The following is a 24401-nucleotide window of genomic DNA, read 5'->3' on the forward strand; positions in this document are numbered from 1 at the left end:
GGAGAGAGAATCGGCTCGATTAAACTCAGAAGAAATCGGCAAAATCAAAGTGGGGAACAGTTCTTCATTGATAGGCGGGATTTCTTACATAAAGAGCTAATTGTTCTCAAAAGGAAATACCGGGGGATACATTGCCCCATCTACTACTACTGGCCCTATGCTAGAGGTCCTATCTACGGGCCGTCACTGCCCTCATCGTCATCCTCAGAGCTCTCATCGGCACTGCTGCCGATGGGCTCCTCGTCGCTACTCCCGTAGCCCTCCACGGGGGCTTCATCCCCGTCTTCGTCGTCGCTCGCTGTCGTCGTCCCACCACATGCGGAGGCGCTTCGGCTGGTGGGTAGCCCTCGAGGGAGTCGTCATCGTCGTCCTCCTCCTCCTCCTCTTCCTCCTCCACCACCCCCTCGGAGGAGGTGAAGTCGTCCCGGGAGAAGCGATCGTCATCGCTCTCCTCCTCCGATTCCCGTCGGCGAGGAAACGGAGGTCGCTTTCCCCATCCGTCGAGGACTGGTCGTCCTCGGACCGGATGGAGAAGTCATGGTCCGACTCCTCCCGGCCGCAATGGCGCGACGGGTGTTGGCCGCATGGACCGCCGCCGGGTTGTGCTCCGGCGTCGGCTCGCGGGACATGGAGGAGCTGGCTGGAAGGATCCGATAGGGCGAGAGGAGGAAGAAGACATGATGGCGCGAGGAGGTTTTGGGACTGCTAATGCGAGGGGGATGCGAGAGCGGAAGCTGTTCGGAGCGGTTAAATCGAAGGAGGATATAGTGGAAATTCAATGCCACGGCAGTTTCCGAGGAAGTGGTGCCTAAAAAAGAAAAAAACTGCCGAGGTCACGCGGAGAAGTTGAGAAGGCAAGGCATCATCATGAGGGATACTTGCGACGGTTACGCCACGACATGACCCGACGAAGAAAAGCGAGTGATTTTGGAATTACCAATTCCAAAACCAGGGGGGCATGTGTTATCACCAAGATTTGACCGAGTCGAGAGGTGGGCCGCAGATCAAGATGGGCTTAAGGAAATATACGTGGAGAATTATATGAATCGGCTCGTTATGCCAAGTTGGGCTTAATTGCTCGTGTATCTGTAACATATTAGATCTATTTTAGTTTAGAGATAGAATCTTACTCGTGCACGGTTTAGTGCATGCCCACATTAGAAAGTCCCCTGGACTATAAATATGTATCTAGGGTTTATGGAAAAAAACAACAACTCACGTTCAACCCCAAAACAAACCAATCTCGGCGCATCGCCAACTCCTTCGTCTCGAGGGTTTCTATCAGGTAAGCGACATGCTGCCTAGATCGCATCTTGCGATCTAGGCAGCACAAGCTCCACGTTGTTCATGCGTTGCTCGTCTTGAAGCGCTTTTGATGGCGAGCAACGTAGTTATCATTAGATGTGTTAGGGTTAGCATTGTTCTTCGTTTAAGCATGCTTACGTAGTGCAACCCTTGCATATCTAGCCGCCCTCACGCCTATCTCGGGTGTGGGGCGGCACCCGCTTGATCATTATTTAGTAGATCTGATCCGTTACGATTGCTCCTTGTTCTACAAGGATTAGTTTAATATCCGCAATAGTTAGGCCTTACAAAGGGGGAGGATCCGGTGGCACGTAGGGTGGCGTTCGCAAGTCCTAAACGGGATGTTCCGAGGATCAACATCATGTTGGTTTTTAGGCCTTGTTTAGGATCGGCTTACGAGCACCGTGCGTGGCCGCGAGGCCCAACCTGGAGTAGGATGATCCGATTATGCGGTGAAAACCCTAAATCGTCGTAGATCTCATTAGCTTCATCTTGATCAAGCGGGACCACCAAGTATTCGTGCACCCCGTACGAATCATGGGTGGATCGGCTCTTTGAGCCGATTCACGAGATAACCCGAGAGCCGATCGAGGCTCGTATTTAATGTTTACATGTATGCCCTGCGAGGAAACTAAGCGAGGCATCCCCATCACCTTCCCGACCGGGTATAGGTCAGGTGGCACGCCCTTGCACTTCGCAACGCCGCGTGTGACCAGAAGAGCATTGCGGGCCGTCGCTCGGAGGGGTCTCAGCCAGCCGCAGCTCTAGGCTCTTCCCGGCTCTACGGTGTTGACAAGGCCGCTGCCCGCCGGTGGGTTTTGGCAGTCAACAGTTCCTTGGTACTTACTCTCGCCTTTCCTTTTTCTCTTTTGCTTCCTCCCTTTTGTCGGCAACCGATGGCCCGACTTTGACAGGTACGAGATGACGACGTTAGCAAGGTTACCCTTCCGGCTTGGCCTGGGCAGGGTTATGGACGCCACTGGTTATCTTCAGGACTCTTAGTCCAATTTGTATCTTGTCCGTACTCGGACGCATTCGATCTTCTTTATGATTCGGATCTTTGTATTGTATATTTGTATCTTGACTCGTCGGAGTCGTTGTTGTAATATAAGTATCTTGTGGGCTCTATTGTAATCCTGTTGTAATGTTACCGCTCGTGTTAATTCCTCTGGCATCACGTGTGTGATTCGTCGCGCACGTCGTGTCGGAGGGCGTCTCTGAATCGATATCGTGCGGATTTCGGCGGGTTCGCTGGGATCCTCAGGATACCGGTTCCGGGGCGTCACACAATTTCTTCCTCATGATCACAACAAGTAACCTTCTCTTTTCTCATGTGTAGGCACTCCATCAAGGACTCTTCTTGCATGCCACTCAAACTTAGGAGCTTCGCCTTGGTCTTCTCAAGAGTGGCAATTTCTTCTTCATGATTGCAACATGAAGTCTTCTCCTTGCACAAGCGGTAATACTCATCCAAGGCTTCTTCTTGAAGGGCATTGACTTCCAAGAGTAAAGCATTATGCTTCTTCAAGGATGCAACTTGATCAACAAGCTCATCACAACATGAGTTCCGGCCTTCACCCACAATCTCCTTAGGAGCTTCCTCTTGAGGATGATCACATGTCTTGAAGAGAAGCGCGTACTTACTCTCCAAGGATTTAAAATCCTTGGTGAGAGTAGCAACTTCCTCAAGGAGTGATTTGTGGTCATCCTCAAGAAGAAGCTTCTTCTTCTTGAGCTCACCCACCAAACCAATTGCATGCTCTCGGTCCTTGGTGAGTTGGGAGATGAGAGCATTGTTGGAGTCTTCAAGGACAATGACACTAGCTTCAAGAGACATACGCAAATCTTGCTCTTCCTCATGAGCTTGAGTGAGGGAGGCAATCTCATTTGCCGCCTCCCTCTCAAGCCTCTCCTTCTCCTCAATAAGGTCTTGAGCCGCACCAAGTTGATCCATGAGGGCCTCAAAGTGGATCTTGGTATCCCCTTGCATGTTAGTGAGAAAAGCATCCAAATCTACAATCTCACGCTTAATGGTGAGACTAGTGGCATCATCAAAAGATATGTATTTAGAGGAGGATGTGAGTTTGGAAGGGGATTTTACCTCCGAGGATACCTTTGCCATAAGACAATGGGAGTTGTTGGTGACGCGATTCTCATTTGGAGAGTTAAAGAGGGAGACGGAGGGAGTGGAAATGGCGATGGCAGCCACTCCCTCTTCCTCCTTGTTCGATCTCTTATCTTCATGTTCTTCACCTTCATCGGAGGAATACTCCTCACGGATAATGAATGCTCTAGGCTTCTTGGTGAAGGGGACCTTGGCGTCACCGGGCTTGGAGGAGAACTTGGAGAACCCTTTGGAGAGAGACTTGAACTTGTCCTTGCGGACGAGCCTTCCACCATTGTCCTCCCTTCTCTCAAAGATGCACTCCGCGACAAAGTGACTCTTGTCACCGCAATTATAGCACGTTCTCCCCTTTTTCATTTCCCTTGGGCTCTTGGAGGAATTTCTTGGAGAGTCACGAGGAGAGTATCTTCTCGGTCTTGAGCTTCGAGTCTTGTTTCCATCCCAAAAATTCTTCGCGGCGAGAGCCATGTGCTCATGGTAGTTTGCCTTGAGATCATCCGGACTCCACTCCATGGGATCCTCATCGCTCTCGCTTTCTTCATGCTCCCTCATCTTCAAAGCAAGATTGGGCTTGCGGGTGTTGTGAGCACGAGCAACAAGATCCTCCGCATTCTTCTTAGAGATGTCCAAAGCGATTATTTCACTAAGGACTTCATCGGAGGTCATAGCGCGGAAGGAGGCATTTTGGCGGATGGCCGTCAACTTTACTTCCTCATAAGGGGGGAGAGCATTGTAGAATTTCCTTTTGATCCAATGGTCATCCACAAAAGTAGCTCCAAGGTCTTGCATTTGTACGGCGAGAGCAATGAGGCGCCGGTACATTTCTTCGGGAGATTCTCCTTCAATCATGACGAAGTTGTCGGCCATGTTGTTCACTTCATCGAAACGAGAGCTTTGAATGCTCTCATTTCCGAGGAAGAGCTTGTCGAGCTTATCCCATGCTTCCTTGGCGGTCTTGAGAGAGCGGATATGGGCGCGGTCCTTCGGTGTGATGGCCATGTGTATCATGTTGATGGCGGTGGCATTAAGTTGATCATCCACCACTTCTCTTCTAGTCAAGTGCTTCGGGTCTTGTGGTGAGTATCCCTCCTCAATGATGCGCCAAAGCTCGGTGGATGCGCTGCGCACATGAGACTTCATTAAGAATTGCCAATTTTCAAAGCTATTGGATTCAACTAACGGTGGTGAACCATGAGATAAAATATGAGGCATGGGTATTGGGACATTTACGGTGTAATCACTTGGAGGAGGCACCGCATGATTACCCCCTAGTTGTTCCGCCACCAAAGGTTCATCCTTCCCTTTTGTAGAAGTGCCGGCTTCCCCAAGCTTTTCTTCTTGTTGAGTTTTTGCCGTTTGAGCGACAAAATCAACAAGAGGAAATGGAGTAACTTTGGGTGGGGGAACCTCGGCACTAGCATTAGGATCTATGGTGGTGGTTGGTTTTGGAGCTACCATCTCCATCATCATAGCCTTCATTTGGTTAACGATGGATGACTCCAATTTCTTGAGGTCATCCAACGTAGCCGTTGTGCTATTGACGGTAGATGGTGGAGGTGGTAGCTCACCGGGAAGGGACCCATTCGCTCCATTCTCTTGTTCGGCCATTTCTTAGGCGGTTAAGCCCGAGCAAGAAACCTTGCTCTGATACCAATTGAATGGATCGTAGCGAACAAGAGGGGGGTGAATGGGCGCTACGCAATTTTTATTCCTTTTCAGTTTTTTAGTGCAACGGAAGATAAAAGTGATAGCTTTGGTGATGGAGGTGTTCCTAATATGATCCTAGGCTAGTGCAACAAGCAAAGGAACCAAACAACAGTAATAAGGATAAGGAGCGGGACAACCGGAGGGCGCGAAGACGAGGCGAGGATTTGTTTCCCGCAGTTCCTCCCACAAAAGGGAGTATGTATGCGTTGAGGAGGTGCTAGCCTCACACAAGAGGCTAGACGGCCCCACCACGAAGGAAGGCCTCACCTTCTTCCTCAAGAGAGCTCCACAAAGGGGCTCCCTTTGCTCCACTAAGGCACCGGTCGAGGCGATGGTTCCTTCACAAGGTTGGGGCGAGCTCCACAACACCAGGAGGCTCCCAACACCCTATGGGGCTAGAACAACTCCAAGCTAGCCTCCATAGGAGCACTTCCTCCAAGATCCCACCAGAGGAACCCTAACTCCAAGATCCACAAAGGACTAGCACGAATTGGTGAAATCTCTCTTGGTAGAACTATAGATCTGGGCCTCCTCCACCACTCCTCAAAATTTGGGCAAGATTGGTTGGATGGTTGGGGAGATCCTCTAGGTTTAAGCTCAGCAACAATGGAGGAGAGAGAGAAGAGATAGGGCGAGCTGGAGGAGAAGGGCCCTTTAAATAGGTCCCCCCGAAATCCAACCGTTACCCCCAGTTTTTGCCTAAGCGGTACTACCGCTTTGGGAAGCGGTACTACCGCTCTGGATTCGAAATCCCACAGAACTTATCCACGTGGACACATAGCGGTACTACCGCTCGCGGTACCGCTCGAGGTACCGCAATGGTCTCCAGAGCTTACTGGATCCCAAGCGGTACCGAAGCGGTACCAGAGCGGTACGACCGTAACTTTCGTTACGGTACCTAAGCGGTACCTGGGCGGTACTACCGCTCTGAAGCGGTACTACCGCTCGAGGTACCGTAAAGGTACCGTAACATGTTTTGTGGGTCAATTCCCATGCATATCACCAGAGCGGTACCGTAGGGCGGTACTAGTAGAGGTAGCGGTACTACCGCTACTAGTACCGGCCTGACAAAAACTGTTTTCTTCTCTTTTCCTCTCCAACCATGTCGCCTCGCGATACACACACAAAACCAGAAAACCTATAAGCTACGCTTCAGTCCTCCGATCTTGACGCGTCCCGCGAGGTCACCATGCACTTGCAAATCTATCAAAGACACTTTTGCACACGGTGAGATAATTCAAGTGTTGTCATCAAACACACAAAACACGGGTCTTAGACTTTGCTCTTTCACCAAGTTTGACAAATCTAAGCTTTGCGACAAGTGTGGATGCTACACGCACCCCACTGACAAGTGCAAGACCCCAAAGCATCTGGCCATTCTGTACCAGCAATCCCATGGACGCAACGCACCTCGAGGGAAAAGGTTTGAAGCCAACTTCAACCTTCATCCAGATGGCACCGATGTTGCTGGTTGTTCGCAAGACGTTCCCTCGGGACCGAGCAACGTTGTTACTCTCCTTCCATCAGCGGACCCTGCAGGAACGGAGGACATGATGGTTGAGTACACCTCAACCGACGTGTTTGGAGACTTTGACTAGTCCCGCTACCTCCTTAGTGACTAATATATTCATGTCCATTTGTGATGTTGTAATAGAACATAAGTATTGTTGTCATTTATATTGTATCAGCACTTTGATATAGTAAGATTGTAATTTATGTATTTAAATAAAGGATTCTTATTGAAAATTCTTCATTTTTATATATAGTTCTCTACGGGAACAATCCGATGGAAGAGGAATTATGCCTTGTGGACAGTGCTACCACAAACTCCATACTGAGGGAGTTGAAATATTTCCAAACTCTGAAAAAGATGAATGGTGATATTTTGACTATCGATGGACGCGATACGGTAATTGTTGGCACTGGACGTGCCATATTTACCCTCCCAGGTGGTACACAAGTGACAATTGAGGATGCATTATTGTATCCCGATTCTTCACGTACCTTAATCAGTTATCGAGATATTCGTAAGAATGGATTTCACATCGAAAACCATGAAGACAACAAAGAGGAGTATCTACTCTTCACAAAAGATTACGGATATGGCAAGCAAGTACTTGAAAAAATTCCTTCTCTGTCATACAAGGTAATTTTCCAGAATGTTGACGCATTCCAAACCTGGCATGATCACCTAGGCCATCCCGGCATCAGGATGATGAGGAAGATTACTAGCAATTCCATTGTTCACAATTTGCATGAGTCCAAACTTCCTCAGTCATCGGATTTTGTGTGCACATCATGTGCCACGGGGAAGCTTATTCTGAGGCCTTCGCACCTCAAGATACAAGCTGAACCACTTCAATTTCTTGAACAAATTCAAGGAGACATTTGTGGTCCCATCCAACCATTATCTGGACAATTTCGGTATTTCATGGTTTTGACTGACGCATCTACACGATGGTCACATGTGTGCCTTCTATCCACACGAAACCATGCATTTGCCAAGATAATGAGGGAAGTAATTAAGTTACAGGCCCATTATCCGGAAAGTCGAATTAAATCAATTTGCATGGACAACGCTGCAGAATTCTCTTAACGTGCCTTCAATGACTATTGCATGGCCTTGGGGATTGAAGTTCAGCACTCTGTTTCATATGTCCATACTCAAAATGGTTTGGCCGAGTCCCTTATTAAGAGGATCAAACTCATTGCAAGACCTTTGTTAATGAATTGCAGCTTGCCAACCTTGGGGTCACGCAGTTTTACACGCTGCTGACTTAATCCAATTGCGACCTACTGCATATCACAGTACTTCCCCTCTGCAATTGGTACGTGGAAATCCACCCAGCATTTCCCATCTGCGTAAGTTCGGATGTACTACATACATCCCGATCTCACCACCTCAGCGAACATCCATGGGCCCACATAGGAAACTGGGGATCTATGTGGGGTACAAATTGCCGTCGATTATTAAGTACCTGGGACCCCTTATTGGGGATCTATTCACAGCCCGTCACGCTGACTGCATATTTGACGAGGAACACTTTCCGGCATTAGGGGGAGATTTCAAGTACCCGAAAGAATGCCCGGAAATTAATTGGAATGCTCTTGCCATTTCAGCCTCTGATCCACGTACCCAAGAGACCGAACTCCAAGTCCGAAAAATCATAAATTTGCAACATCTTGCAAATAATCTGCCAGATTCATTTACTGATCTAAGGTGTCACAAAATCCTTGAATCCGGCCAGAAATGCGCCCGAAAGAGTGGAGGTACCAACTAAAACCACTCAACTACCCGTTCCCAAAAAGAGGGGGAGTAGTACGGCCTCTTACCAGGATCCTGCTTCTCGCAAGCAGCAAAGGAGAGTGAGGAGAAACTCCTCAAAGTCAGTAGATGCAAGTCAACTCAACGTTGACAAACACCTTATGGGTAGTATACACCCAGTGGAAGGGCAACCTCCACAACCCAGCTCCGACTTGCACACCTCTGGCTGGGACATCGGAACACCTAGACTCACGCGTATTGGGAAATCACGAAGAGTTATCAACGGTGCACGAGATATCCATCAACTATATCGATTCTGGGTAATCATTCAACCGTAAGTCTACGATTGTCGACACTTATTTTTCTGCTACAATTGCAAATACCCTTCTTAATGATCATGATCCAAGGACTATCGTTGAGTGTGAAAAACGCTCCGACTGGCCTCAATGGAAGGATGCAAAGCAGAACTTGCCTCGCTTAATAAAAGGAAGGTATTCACAGAAGCAATACCAACACCTCCCAATGTTTTCCCTGTGGGATTCAAATGGGTTTTCCTCCGGAAACGGAATGAGAACAATGAGGTGGTGAGATACAAGGCAAGGCTCGTAGCACAGGGTTTCACGCAGAGACGCGGCATTGATTTCAATGAGACATATTCTCCAGTTATGAGTGGTATCACTTTCCGATATCTAATATATTTGGCAGTGCAAAATCGTCTATCTATGCAGTTGATGGACGTCGTGACCGCATATCTTTACGGTTCACTAGATTCGGACATTTACATGAAGGTTCCAGATGGAATCTCTATCCCGGATGCAAGCGCAAAACGCAACATGTACTGTGTAAAACTGAACAAGTCTCTATACGGCTTGAAACAGTCGGGACGGATGTGGTACAACCGACTTAGTGAGTTCCTACTTCGCAAGGGTTACTCCAACAGTGATGACTGCCCATGTGTCTTCATCAAGAAGTCCTCTTCAGGATTTTGCATCATTTCAGTGTACGTCGATGATCTCAATATAATTGGGAACGCACAAGATATTGATGAAGCACGCAATCATCTAAAGACAGAATTTGAGATGAAGGATTTGGGTCAAACCAAATTTTGCTTGGGTCTCCAACTCGAGCACCTTCCCTCGGGAATAATGGTACACCAAGCTGCCTATATCCAGAAAATATTGGAGAAATTCAATATGGACAAATCCTATCCGTCTAAAACTCCCATGGTGGTTCGATCTCTAGACGTAGAGAAAGATCCGTTCGGGCCGAGGGATGATGGAGAAGAGATGTTGGGACCCGAGGTTCCATATCTCAGTGCCATTGGAGCGCTTATGTATCTTGCAAATTGTACGAGACCTGACCTCGCATTTGCAGTGAATCTACTTTCTAGACACAGCGCAACTCCTACCAAACGCCATTGGTCGGGAGTAAAGAATGTCTTTAGATATCTCCAAGGCACAAAAGATCTTGGCCTATTCTTTCAGTTTCAGAGAAATCTGGACACCAATATGATTGGATACACGAGATGCTCGGCTATTTATCAGATCCCCATAATGCCAGATCACAAACCGGCTTTGTGTTCCTACATGGTGGAACTGCAATATCATGGAAGTCTTCGAAACAGACTCTAGTTGCAACATCCACCAATCATTCTAAAATAATCGCATTATATGAGGCATCACGCGAATGTGTGTGGCTTCGCAGGATGATAAACCACATACAACAATCATGTGGAATTGGTTCTATCGAATCACCTACCATTATCTACGAAGATAATGCAGCTTGTGTTGCACAGATGCAAACAGGATACGTCAAGAGCAATATCACTAAGCATATTGCCCCTAAGTTGTTTTATCCCCATGAACTCCAAAAGAGTGGGGAAATAAACATCTTACAAGTCAAATCATGCGATGATCTATTCACAAAGTCTCTACCAACTTGAATGTTCCAGAAATATATTCATGAAATTGGTATGCGACGACTCCGAGATTTGCAAGATTCAGGGGGAGTATCTTCCCGAACTACTCCTGTTCAAAGCATCATATTATACTCTTTTTCCCTTAGTGAGTTTACTTTACAGGTTCTCATAAAGGTTTTTAATAAAGGTTTTTAATGAGGTAATATCAACATAAGATCATATGTCATACTATCCCTTTTGCCCACCGGGGTTTTTAGGAAAGTATTCACGACATATTTGTTGACATCTATATTCTATGGATATACTTCATATTGAGTTAACAGATGCAATAACCATAATATGTTGTACCATTTTCTCCTTATTTTCCCACTGGGTTTGAAGGAGTTTTAACAACATATCTTATACTATTCCTCATTTTTCCCACAGGGTTTTTGGAGGACTCCTCACATTTTTCCCACTGGGTTTTTGGAGGAGACTATTTCAAGATGATGAACACTTGCAAGGACAAGCATAGATTAGGGGGAGTGTTAGGATTTAATTAATCATGTAATTAATTAGTTAAATCTTTGCTTGTAACCACATGTGGGGAACCCCCACGATGTGGAACCGACATGTCGTTCCTGGAGCGTCGCCTCCAGGAACCGCCTTCCGAAACGTCGCCTCGTTTGGAGACGCATGTTCCCCTGTATATAAGTGCTCAATCATCAATGAAAATATTACTGGATTCAATCATTGTCTCTCTCGCTCGATTCTCTCTCGATTACTCGTAACACAAATCAGTGCCACTACCAGAGCCAAAATTTGAGCACCAGCAACGAAGGGAGCACGGATCCAACCGTGCAGCGAGCGTCTCCCAGAAAATTTTGAGCCAAAAACTCATCTACTTCTCCATTGTCAAAATTTGAATGTATTTAGGTGCTATGTATAGTGTCTAGATACATCCAAATTTAGATAAAGTTCAGACAATTTTCATGGATGTGACGGAGAGAATATTTACAAACAATTGCATTGATATGGGAGACGGAAGAGACGGATCAAAGAAATCATACATGTCCCTCTGTCCCCTCCTCCCCTGCCGAGTTCTTGTCCTCCTCCTCTGCTGGATTCCACTCCTTCACCACCATTTATCCGCATGCGCCGACGGTACTACGGTAGGATGACGCAGGCAATGGCTGCACCGGGACGAGTTTGGTGGAGGCGACGACGGAGAGTAGTCCCAGCGGTAGCAAACAGTGGGGCAGCGTGCCCTATCGATGGAGTACCTTTTTTTCTTTCACATTATAGACGTGCTTTGCAGGCAGGCCAAGCGGGTGGTGTACGTTAGTCCGTCTAATTTATGTTGCTGTTTAGGACATTTAGACGGACCCATACAAACGGACGTATGTGTCAATCTGCACCCTGAGACGGAGGGAGTATATACATTTCACATAATGTCTCCCTCGACTTCACTTAGCCAAATAATGATTCGATCAAATGCCCACTTTTCCCATTAAAACTCAAAATTTGAGATGAAATACTCATCCATGAATGTTTGAAGAACTACTATGGGTGTAGTAGTTTGCACACATGGATGTGAACCTCACACTCAGGTTTGAGTCTCATTTCTACCTTAATCTCAGAATTGTCAAGGGATAAACCTCAGTCCTTGTATCTTGAAAAGAAAAGGCACATAATGTTTTGTACAGAAAACCAATTGTAAAAGAATAATATGCACAACTATCACATATACCTTCTCCACTTGCTTCTTTGCCGGCTTCCCAGCATAACAAGTGCTGCAATAGCCCACCCAGAAACCATACATCTCGCTACAATTTCTTTGGAAAGGCCATCAGCACTTGGTTGCATGAGGCTACTGGATTACTCAAAAATAGTCAGCAGAGCAACCTCTCTTGGTTGGCCACCTCTCGTTTTTCTTCAGTATGTTGGTGCAGGAAGCAGGTCACAGCTCCTAGCTTGGTCTTCACATCTGAAGAAACACATATCATCCTGAATCAAAACCTTGGGATCGAACCTGAGCCCCCAATGCGAGCTGTCAAGATCCACATGCAAGCTCGGACCCTCTTTAGCTCATGTATTCCAGACGGGAATGGTGCAACAGGGCAGTTCAAGGCAGTTCCGTCCGGTATCAAGAAGGACAGGGGGTTGGGACATTTCGGTGGCTTTCTGCAAAGTCTCGAATTATGCGTTTAAGGGTCCTTCCACCTTTTCCTTGCATGTAATCAGGATGGTTTCTGCCATTATCCCCAGTTCTGCTGTGAAGATAGTCTGAGGCTGCATCCTGAAGCACCTTGAGCCATAATGGAATTATCATCTCAGCTTCCCCTTGCCTTAGGTACTCCGAGGGTAAAGATTTCACCTGATCAACATTTGAACATTTCAGCAAAAATGAGACAGATATACGACGGAAAGTAAGCTACAGTGGCATAATAAGTGACAAAATATCATCAAAGGACATATAGGCTATATAACACAAGAACTCAAGAAGGTAGCAAAACTTCTTCTGTGTCAACAAGCAGCAGCTTAAGATGACCAGGTTCTATGCCTACATCCACAAATTTGAGTTGCTGTCCACAAGTCGATCTGGGGATAAACTAGTCGTGACTAGTCAAAACTAGGTACTATAAAATACCAGTCTTACTAGTATGTAAACATGTAATATAATAGAAGGCCGGTGAAGGGAGAGTTGCGGGAGGATGCTGGGATCAGCAGGCAGTGGAGGAGCAGACCAGCAAGAGCAGCAGACAGTGGAGGAGCAGACCAACAAGAGCAGTAGAGACACCGGCGGAGGAGCAGACCAGCACCCCCATCAACCAGTGGAGGAGCCTCGCAACCAGTGGCGTAGCCACATTAAGACCTGTGTGGTCAATTGACCACACAGGTTTTTAGCAAATCATTTTTATGCTAGTATAAATCATGAAAAAGTATATTAAAATAAACAAAAAATATATGTATTTGACATCAATTTCAAATGACGACACAAACTTGAAGTTCTGGCTCCGCCACTGCTCGCAACAGCAGCAACCATTGTAGGAGAAGATCAGGAGCCAGAAAGAACAGGTGGAGGCGACGACCAAGGGAGAAGTCTAGGTCAGCAGGAGTGAGGATTTGTTTTGGGTTTCATGGGAGAAAACTGGGCAGTTGGATCTAGATTTTGTAGGCAACATTGAAGAAAAAAATGAGGTGGGGTCATTTTTGAGTCATTTGACCCAAAAAACCGAATGAGTCGCTCGACTCATAGACACTGAGTCGACATCGCAGTTGCGACTCATCAACTAGTCGTGACTAGTCGAGCGACTCGAAATCCATGATCTCCAATCCATCCTTGACTGTTCCACTAGAAGCATCGTTAAATAAAAGTACAAGCAGTTATGAAAAATAGTCTGCAAGAACAGCATTTGCTAAACCGGAAAATGCATTGATAATCTCAGGTCCAATGCACCCCAACGTTACAACCTGACATCTGTGCATGGACCACTGTATGTGCTGTATTACATGCATGTATATCTTGTTGTATTGCTGAGGTTGTTTCCTGTATTCAACCGTATAGGTTTCTGACAGGTGGCCTACTGTATTAAAAGCAGACCTGCCCCCCCAACATCCTCCTCTATCTCCTTTGCATCTCCCTTCCCCATCTCCATCCCCCACAGAAATTCCTCTCCTCCATAGCTGCATGTCCCTCGCATCTCCATCTCCCCCGCGGCCGGCGACCGACAAGATGCACCCCGGGGAGTACCCGAGGCCGCCGCTGCTGCCTGTGCCATCCAGAAGGAGCTTGGCGAGCGCTTTCGCGTCCGAATCCTGGGGGCATGGGCGGAGCCCTGCGTGGAGGAGCGTACGGCCGCCCTTCCCTCGGTAGCATGGCGGCTTTGGCGCGGCGGGCGCTAGCACGGCGGCTTGTTCCTGTTTGGGGTCAAGGGGGATGCGGCTACGGCGGGCTGTTCCTGTTTGGGTCAAGGGGGACGCGGAGGGCGCTAGCATGGCGGGCGTGCACGCGCTCGACGTGGCCGTGCAACGGTGGAGACGGGTTTCTGGTAGTCGGACCGAAGCGGCGGTAAATCGCGGCAGACTCCGATTCGATTCGGCGGCCATGGGGTTGCTGATTAATCGGTCTTGTTCCGCTGATAGGCAGGTAACCTTTGCCATTTCCACGGCAACCATTTCTTTGGTCCGTTTTCTTGACTATCAATGGGGAATTTCGGTTATTCATTCTGATCGGTGACGGCCTTCTATCTATCCCTAGCTTAATTTGGCTGCCCGCCATGTTGCTGGTATCAATAGCTTTGAGGTTTAGTCCATCTGTATATTTTTGCTCAGTGATTATATGATTATTTGTGCCTTGTTTGGGTATGGTATGGACTGGAGCATTGTAGCATTCTAGTGGATGGGCAATCATTAATTGGGATCACACTTGCTATTTCTGATGCATCAGACGGAAGTTTCAGAAGTTCCATGGGAGGCCCTTGTTCTCTGTCGCTGGGTCGGGGACGAGCTCTACAGGATGACCAGGAACGCGCGGACGAGGAGAGCGCGGTGCTTTTCCACAATGAAGTCGCCTCTCGTCCCTCCGTCGCACCAAACGCCACCGAGCCGGAGCCGCGTGGAGCCTCACCAGGTCGACGACGGCGACGCCACACAGCAACAAGGCAGTGCAGCATCGCCAGGTCGACGACAACGACGCCACACAACGACGAGGCAGTGCAGCATCGCCAGGTCGACGGCGACGAGGCCGTGCAGCTCGCCGCCTCCTGCTAGCCTGCCACCGCCGGCTCCTGCTAGCCTACCACCTCCGGCTCATCCCTGTGGTAAAGGAAGAAGAGCGGAGGATGGGATCGATCTCTGCAGCCTTGTCCTGGAGCACCTGGCTCTGGATCGATCTCGGCGGAAGAGGGTCTGGGTTGCTCCGCCGAGACGATCGTTTCATCTTTTGGGTTCTTTTGCTTTTTTTTGTGTGTGTAAAGCTCTGTTCCAGCTGTAATTCTGGATGCTCCCGTGTGTGCACTGTCATGTAACTTGGTAAATTCGATCTACCCAGGACATGTATTCCCCTAAAAAAACAAAGTTCCTGTTCTTATCTGTACCGACTGTTGGTTTAATGATGTGGGACCTGCACTGGCCATACACAGCAGTGTATTCCATCTGTATAAATTGTAAAGCTGAATTCATAAAATAATATGATGCATTCAATGCACTGACAACACAGCCAAAACGAGTGGCTAAAAAATCAAGGTGCGTAGCACCTATGTTCCAAAAGTCCACGTCCTTGCTAAACCTTCCAATTATACTATTAGTGACATAACAGAATGTGATCACACATCTGGAAAAGCCAAATGTAAGGTAAGTGGATGCCACAGACTACGTCATGTTAATGTTAATACTTCTGAAGTTAGCTGAACACTAAATGAAGATGAAAAACATGACAGCACAATTACAGCAAAAGAGTAATCCTGGAAATGCTGAAAAGGTACCGTTGATTGCAGCCACCTACAGATGGAATCCCAACAAAGAATAGCCTTCCACATTGTTCTCTCGCAGAGGCTGCATAATGCTGCCAATTGCTGCAACATTGTTGCAGATTTATGCACCTGTTGAAGAAAATCATCAATATTCTGCAGCATCCCTATGTCACCGTATTTTCCTTCTGAATAGACCATAATTATCAATAGTAAAATGGATGAAGGCACAGAAGCAAGTTCCTATAAGTAGTATCATCATCAATATGCTCAGGATTCATTATTCAAATTGGTAACGGCATGATCATCAGTATGCTAGCTTATGCCATAGGGCAAATGTAGACAAGGTCCAGATTCCAGAGATCATTGAAAGGCTTAGAGGTGCAAGCATAATGTAATTGCCAGTTTTGATGTTTCACATAAGGAAATGATGAGTATAGGTAAAAAAATGAGCAAGCACCAGTAGTGGCAAAGAAGCAACTATGAAAAGTACTCTTCAAGCTCTACCCACCCTTGATAAGGCTGATACACCAAGTAGAGCATAAAGTACATTAGACATAAGACCTTCACCACAGCGTGCCAAAATTTGAAGGAGCACCACACCACGTGATCCATCGAGGCATTCTGGAGACTCCAGGACAGCAGTGAGGCTAACGTCAAGAAAACCTGCAAGTGTCGTACTTTTGAATTCTTAGCTTGAAATGATCAAATGAGCACATCAAGAAGTGTTATGCTATGTTAAGCGCAATTGCTTGAGCTAAAACATGCTACAGGGCCAAGTCTAAGGTTTCCATCAGAGTCTAAGATCACCCAATAAACATGAACAAATGGATTTTAGAAGTTGTCCCATTATAAATAAACAAGGGTGCTTTCCGAGATTCCAGTGATATACCAACTTACTTCATAGAAAAGAAACCTTTACATATAGAAAGCAAGGAGATGAATTCACCAAATGTGATTTAGGTGATGCTCTACAGTTGCTATACAAATTGCCTTTGCTATCTAGAAGACCAGGAATGCAGAAAGTAGACAGAAAAATATATGTGCACTTCCAATAGAAAAGGTTCTAACTTGACACGATTATGCTGCTACCAACAGTCCACGCCACACACTACTGTATTGTGCACATAGCATCGAACCCCCTCCATCTGTATATCTCTTACTATCCCTTTTTGCGATCAGCTTATCTCTTACTTTTGAATGTGACAGGCAAGTTTACTCATTGATGACTATCCAAAAAAAACAGTGGGGGTGATCATTGCACTTAACTAGTCCATCCATATCAAACTGTAGTGCATATTAGTTTTGTCTCAAGTCAAACTTTGTAATGTTTGACAAAGTTTATAGGAGAAAATATCAACATCTACAATACCATATAAATACAATATGAAATGCATCTAATGATATTGATTTGGTATTATAGATGTTGACTTTTTAGTCAATGTTTACGAAGTGTGACTTAGGATAAAACTAAGATGCACTATATTTTGACGAGGAGGGAGTATATAGCAGAAGGCTATATACAAAAGTGGATACGTGGCACTCACATGACATATATGACATCGCAGCAATTGCTGCCCCTCGGTGCATTGCTGTAGAGCATATAGCTGCCTTTTGGAATGACGACTCAAGCAGTGAACCCGATGCTATGACAGCTTCCTGATTAACCATGTAATCAACATAAGAATTAGTGTCGAACTGTCAATCCATATCAAGTGACAATAATGGAGACTAAACACCTTGACATAGAGGACATGGCACAAAAGAGAACCTTTGGACAGCAGCGGATAAATGCAGATGTGAAGTTTGCATAGGCTTCAACCAGGTCGGGTTCTTGGTCACATGTGTAAGAAGAATTCAAATTTGATAGTGAGGCTGCAGAGCTGAACGTTTCAAAAGTTCTGACACATGCAGCGCTATATTCTTCCTTGTGGCCAAATTCCTCAATTACGTTGGCAGCTGTAAATATCAATAATATCAATGAAGATAAGACCACAAAATATATTGAAACAAGAAGCTGCAGTAGTAAGTAGCATCTTAGTGCTATCAACCTATTGTAGGGCATCATGCTTTCCTTCTCCATGTAGAACTACAAAGCAGTTCAAAAAATGGTTTCCTAGGAGCATGCATAGTGGCTCAAAAGGCAATCAAAAGACACATGTAAGTGGTAACACATAACCATTGATCTCCACGTATAATTAAACACAGAATTCTACAGGTGAGCTAAGTTTATGCTTGCAGGTATGTGAAGCAGGAAACGCAAGCCAAATGATGCATGCATAGTTTTATACAACAAGCAGCACTTAACTGTGCATAAAAGTATCAGGCCTTACCTGTTCTTAAAAAGCAGTCATGCCTTTGATACAGTAAGAAATTTGTCGATAAGCATTCCAGAATTTTAGGTAACAAAATTTGGAAATGCTGCCCTGTAAAATTCACTATTGATCAGCACAATGATCTATTCACCATAAAGCTTGAAATTCTGCATTTTAGACATCAGATTAATTTACCACAAGAATGTATGGCCGAAGAAAGAGAACGACATGCAGCTGCAGATAAACTAGTATTCTCCATATGAGATGACTGAGAAAGCTTTTCAAGGAGCGGCCAGAATATACCCAGAAGAACCAAAATTATATCATCATCAATCAGACCAGATGTAACTGACGCTGTCAGGTGACTGAACAAAGCACCCATTCTGAAAAACAAAAGTGCATTTGCTCATACCATTATTGATAGAGTAAAATCATATTCATATCATATTGCCTTTGACGAGAACATATCCAGTGCTCCCATGGCTTGTGGTGTTACATGTTCCCAAGCCATGGCAGCACAATCAACAGTCAAACGTTGTGGATTGTAACTAAGTGCCAATCCGCAGAATTTTTTCAGATTTTTTTTCTGTAACATCCTAGTTTTTCTGCCGTGGATTGGGAGCACGGTAGCACCCTAAGCCACATTAGCTCTGGATAGGTTCTCTGCCTTTAATACTAGTATCAATTATCGTAAGTTAGATGGTGCCGAATCCTACAAGTTACAAAGTGTAATTATGGTCAAGTTAGATGGTGCCGAATCCTACAAGTTACAAAGTGTAATTATGGTCATGGGGGAGATTCAATCTCTCCAATCAAGAAGTTCAATAAATACATTATTTTTCCACACTAACATTCTCTGCCTTCGATAGTTATCAATTATTGTAAGTTAGATCGTGCCCAATTCTACAAGTTAAAAAAGTTTAACTAGGGTCCAGAGGGGAGATTTGATCTCTACCAATCAACAAATTCACTTCAATGAATGGCTGAGCATACATTCTCAAGAGGAGGATGTAACCCTCAGCCAATGGTGCATCCATTAATTAGTCAGATATTAGCACATTGACCTGCAGGAGATGCATGCAACCATGTTTTTGTTCTACTACTTTCCAGTACTGTTCTTCATTTGTGTATCTCAACTACTTTTAGTTCTACAAACAAAGTTGACGTCATGACAACAGTCAATTTTATTCCTCGCGTTTGATTGTACATGGCATTACTTTCATCTTTGTTCTACATGGCATTACTTTCATCTCTATTGGCTGCAATGTATTTAGCAATGCTGCACGGCATTTTCTGGAGTTATATCAGAAAGTAATAGATTAGGCACTTCTACTGTTCTAGTATTTGTCTATCTTAATTTTTATCTACATAGCTGGCATGTTCTTGTGAAACATAATATATTTGCCCCCACATCAAAGGGGGCATCCTTCTCAATTGCATAGCTTAAGTACAATCGTCTGTAATTTGTTGATCCAATATAAACATGGTAACAGCAAATGAACATAAACCACCACTAACTGTACCGTGTTTAAATTAATCCATGAAGCTGCTAGCACGGTCGCCCGGCGTCCGTTTTCGTCCGCCGTGACCGAAAATGCGTCTCGCACCACCTCCAGCGGGGCGACGCAAAGTGATCGGGCCGTCCGCGGAGACGCAAACCTGGCCCAAATATGCGCCTCGGATGCGTCTCTGCGGACGCTGCGCGGACGCGCAAAGTGTCCGCTCGCGTCTGGCGGACGTTTCGTCGGGCCCGCCTGGCAGCGACCCTGCGTCGATGCGTCTTCTCAAACGCGCCAGCGACCGGCGCCGCTGCGTCGCTTCGGCAGTCTGCGCCACGCTAATGGCGATGCCTCGGCTGCCGAGCGGCCGCAGCCCACCTCCGCCAACCACGTTAATAGCGACGCCACGCGTCCCGCGGCCACCGCATGCCTCCGGCCTATATAAAGGAGGCGCGCGTTCTTCTTCCTCATCCACTCCTCCAAAGAAACCCTAGCCGCCACAAAGCTCGACCGTAGCATCGCCTAGGTGTTCCTGCGACGCCGCCAGGCCCGCGAGGAAGTCCATGGCCGGTGCTGGTGGCCGGCGAGGCGGTCGAGGCCGCGGCCCTGGGCGGCCCCGGGGCCGGGGAAGGGGCCGCCGTGGTGGAGCAGCTACGGCCCCACGCTCGCCGTCGCCTGCGCCCTCCTCGTCTTCGCAGGAGGACCGCTGCTTCGAGTTCCTCCTCCGCATCGACGATGACCCACTCGGCATCAAGCGGCTCCCGGACAAGTTCGCCGAGTTCGTCGATGGCGTCGAGCCGGCGCATTTGCAGCTACGGGAGGCCAGCTGCAACTTCTGCCGCTGGACCGTGGAGGTCCTGTTCGACGGGCAGGGCAAGATGTACCTACACACGAGGTAGGACAAGTTCACCCGTGACCTCGCGCTCGAGCCCGGCTGCCAGCTCACCTTCCTCTACGAGGGGGACGGCGAGATGATCGTCAAGGTGTTCGACGACACAGCCTGCCGCAGGCACTACCACACCGGCGAATCCGGCTCGGACTCGGACACCGATAGTTAGAACTTAGAGTGTTCTTTCTTTGCAACGAATCTGGCTACGGGCCAGACGAAGCCAGTAGTGGAGGTCTCTGTCTATTCTTCCTCGGTAGAACCAACAAGGGCACCGTCTCCTCCCGCTGGATTTTCCAGTTTGGGTGATTGGGTGTGCCCTCGAATGTTCTTTCTTGGCAGAGAACATACGGAAATCAACACAACTGGTTTCTTTTTTTAAAATGTTATATTTGTGTCTAACTATGTGTTCGTTTGTGTAAACCATGTTCCAAACTATGTGTTAGTTTGTGTAAAATCATGTTTCAATATGTAATATTTGGAACTATGTTTAAATGGAGAAGAGGAAAAAAAACAAGAAAAAAAATGTGTCGCCCCGCTGGAGCCAACCCCAGACGCAAACGGACGCGCGGACAAAAACGGACATTTTAGCGTCCGCGGCGCGACGCAAACGGACGCGCGCGGACAATAAAATGTGTCGCGCCGCTGGAGATGCCCTTAAAACCCAAAAGGAACATAAGGGCAAAACATACAAGAGTCAAACATTGTAAGCACCTGTGAAGTCCACGAACTGCAATATTCATGGCTTTTGTGTAAGCACCAGGGTTGTGCCCGAGCAAATAATCTCTGTCTATGTCAATCTGTACAAGTAAAAGGAAAACTTAATTAATTGCAGTTTTAGATGGCGATCATTAACAGTTCATGAATGGAAAGTTTCCCAGACATATGTAGAGTTCTGTTACTGAACCAACGATCTACATAGTACATTACATTTGAGAAACAGCAGTAGAGTGCAGCATGTTAAAATGAAAGCTGTAACAGAAACAAAGGAGAGTACAAACTAACAGCTACATAATTGACTATATTCGCCGCTTCTCGGTTACCTCCCGTTTTGTGGTTGGCTCTAACTCATGGTGGCTTACCACTGTCTATGGTCCTCACTCTGATGAGGATCAAGTGCTGTTCCTGGATGAGCTCCGGGACATTAGGGCCTCTCACCAAGGAGGCTGGGTTGTCAACAGCGATTTTAATATGATCTACCAAGCTGCTGACAAAAACAATCCTAATGTCTCTAGACGGGTGATGGGTCGTTTTCGCAGGGCCCTTGATGATCTGGAGCTGCGTGACCTCCCCCTGAATGGTCGTCGTTTCACCTGGTCAAATGAGCGCGAGAATCCCACTCTCGAGCGCCTGGACCGTGTTTTCTGCTCTGTTGATTGGGAAGCTGGACATCCAAACTGTCTGCTGACTTGTGCGGCTACTTTGATCAGTGATCACTGTCCTCTCCTGCTGCACACTGAAGTTACTCATTGTCAACACCGCAGATTCCATTTTGAGCCCTTTTGGCCGCAGATTCCTAGTTTTCATGAGACAGTGCAAGCTGCCTGGGCTGAACCTGCTTTTGGAAATCCTATCACAGCCATTGACCACAAGCTCCGCACCCTTGGTCGTCGCCTCAAATCGTGGAGTGATAAAAATGTGGGCAACATTAGAATGCAGATTGAGTGTGCTAAGGAACTCATCTACAAATTTGATGTAGCTCAGGAATCCCGTCCACTGAGCCTCTTGGAAGGCTGGTTTAGGCGTGAACTAAAGAAGAAGTTTTTAGGTCTCTGCTCCCTCCAACGTACTATTGCTCGACAGCGATCGCGTATCCTCTGGCTCAAGGAAGGCGATGCCCATACCAAATTCTTTCACCTCCATGCCAATCACCGTCGCCGCAAGAATTTCATCTCTCAAATTAGCCATAATGGTGATATTCTGGTCGACCAGAACCTCATTGAAGATGCCTTTGCTAACCACTTTGAGGATGTTTTTAGTGCTCCTGCTGACCGTGACTTCTCCCTGAATCTGGATGCCTTGGGACTGCCCCGTTTTGAACTTTCTCACCTCGATGCTGAGTTCTCTGAGGAAGAAGTTCTCGCTGCCATCAAGGACATGCCAAGTGACCGTGCTCCGGGACCTGATGGGTTTACTGGCTGTTTCTTCAAGTCTTGCTGGTCTGTCATAAAAGAGGATATTATGGCAGTCTTTGCAGCTGTTCATTGTGGTCGTGCTCACGGTTTCTCCAAGATCAACAAGGCCCTTGTCACTCTTCTCCCTAAGAAGCTGGATGCATCCGAGATCCGGGACTATAGACCTATCAGCCTTGTGCATAGTGTGGCCAAGCTAATTGCAAAAACCATGTCCCTTCGTCTGGCCCCTATTCTGCCATCCATGGTCACTCCCAATCAATCGGCTTTCATTCGTGGTCGTACTATTCAGGATAACTTCATGCTTGTTCAGCAGCTAGCTAAGTCCTTTCACTCTGCCAATGCCCCAACTGTCTTGCTGAAGTTAGACATTGCTAGAGCTTTTGATACAGTATCTTGGTCGTTCTTGATCGAGCTTATGCAGCATCTTGGCTTTGGGCATATTTGGATTAATCTGGTCTGCTTGTTGTTGTCAACCGCCTCTACCAGCATTTTGGTCAACACCAATCCCTCCGCTGAATTCTTCCACCACCGTGGTGTCAGGCAGGGGGATCCCCTATCCCCAATGCTCTTTGTTCTGGTTATGCAGGTATTTCACTACTTGGTCGACCTTTCTGCTCGTTTGGGATTGCTTGCAGCTCTGCCGCCGTGATCTTCTTCAAGCCCACCCTCAGTGACTGTGATACCATCAAGCAATTGATACCATCAAGCAATTGATACAGATGTTTGGGGAAGCCACTGGTCTACATACTAATATCCTCAAGAGTGCAGCTACTCCGATCAAATGTTCTGAGATGGATAGGCAGCTAAGTGCTGATCAGTTGCTTTGCCCTGTCCTTGACTTTCCTATCACCTACCTTGGGGTGCCTCTGTCCATTTACAAGCTGCGGGCCCAGGACCTTCAACCCATCATCGACACCCTCCACCGCAAGCTCTCTGGATGGCATGCCAACCTCCTCTCTAAGGGAGATCGCCTTGTGTTGGTCAAGTCTGTGCTATCTGCAGTCCCCATCCACACTATGTTAGCTACGATATCCCCAAACCCGTTAGTGAGGCTATCGTCAAATGCCAACGGAAGTTCTTACGGTCTGCTGGTCGCAATGATGGCGGTGGGGGCTGTGCCATCGCCTGGAAAGATGTTTGTCGTCCTGTTGAGATGGGAGGCCTTGGCGTACTAGACATCAAACGCTCGAGTTGGGCACTTGCGTGCCGGATGGCCCCGGTTCCGCCGTGTTGACCCTGCGAAACCATGGGCCATGTTCCCTATCCGCTCCAATGCTCATGTTGAGGCTCTTGTTCATTTGGCCACCGACAGGTGCTTTGCACCAGGTGCTCGACGACGGATGGATCGCCGGACGAGTATTTCCCAACTTGCTCCAGCTGTCCTTGCTGCTTTGTTCGCCCCAACGCTCTCAGCTCCGGATCCGTTGCTCGAGGGTCTTACCAACAACTCTTGGATCGGGGACATCTCCGGAACTCTCTCCGTTGAAGGGGTCCTGCGGTTTACGCTTTTGGTCGATCTCACCGAAGCTCAAGTCTCGTCACCTGCCACGGAGGATGAGTTCATCCGGAATCTCTCGAGCTCCGGTCTATACTCTAGCAAGTCTGCGTACAATGCCCTTTTTGCCGGAAGAACTTTATCTCCGCACCATTTGGCCATTTGGGATTGTTGGGCTCCCCTCAAGTGCAAAGTGTTTGCTTGGCTTGCTCGCGGCTGATCGCTCGTTGGACCGGTGAGCGCAGTGCTGCGACATGGCCTGTCTACTTCGACACCTGTGCTGTTTGTGATCAAGAATCCG

General features: G+C 47.1%; 1 protein-coding gene across 1 annotated transcript in view; it reads right to left on the reverse strand.

Annotated features, from left to right (window-relative positions):
• Nucleotides 1-11781: 11781 nt before the first annotated feature.
• Nucleotides 11782-24401, reverse strand: part of LOC124702781 (transportin MOS14) — a 35736-nt gene continuing 23116 nt past the window's right edge. The window contains exons 14-21 of the mRNA XM_047234942.1: nt 21185-21270; nt 18281-18468; nt 18104-18196; nt 17542-17729; nt 17318-17429; nt 16282-16436; nt 15786-15902; nt 11782-12676 (exon numbers count right to left, since the gene is read on the reverse strand). Coding sequence (XP_047090898.1) covers nt 12446-12676; nt 15786-15902; nt 16282-16436; nt 17318-17429; nt 17542-17729; nt 18104-18196; nt 18281-18468; nt 21185-21270 — 1170 coding nt within the window. The 3' untranslated portion in view covers nt 11782-12445. The remainder of the gene's footprint in view (nt 12677-15785; nt 15903-16281; nt 16437-17317; nt 17430-17541; nt 17730-18103; nt 18197-18280; nt 18469-21184; nt 21271-24401) is intronic.

This window comes from Lolium rigidum, chromosome 3 (assembly GCF_022539505.1).
Source record: "Lolium rigidum isolate FL_2022 chromosome 3, APGP_CSIRO_Lrig_0.1, whole genome shotgun sequence".
Classification (NCBI taxonomy): Eukaryota; Viridiplantae; Streptophyta; class Magnoliopsida; order Poales; family Poaceae; genus Lolium; species Lolium rigidum.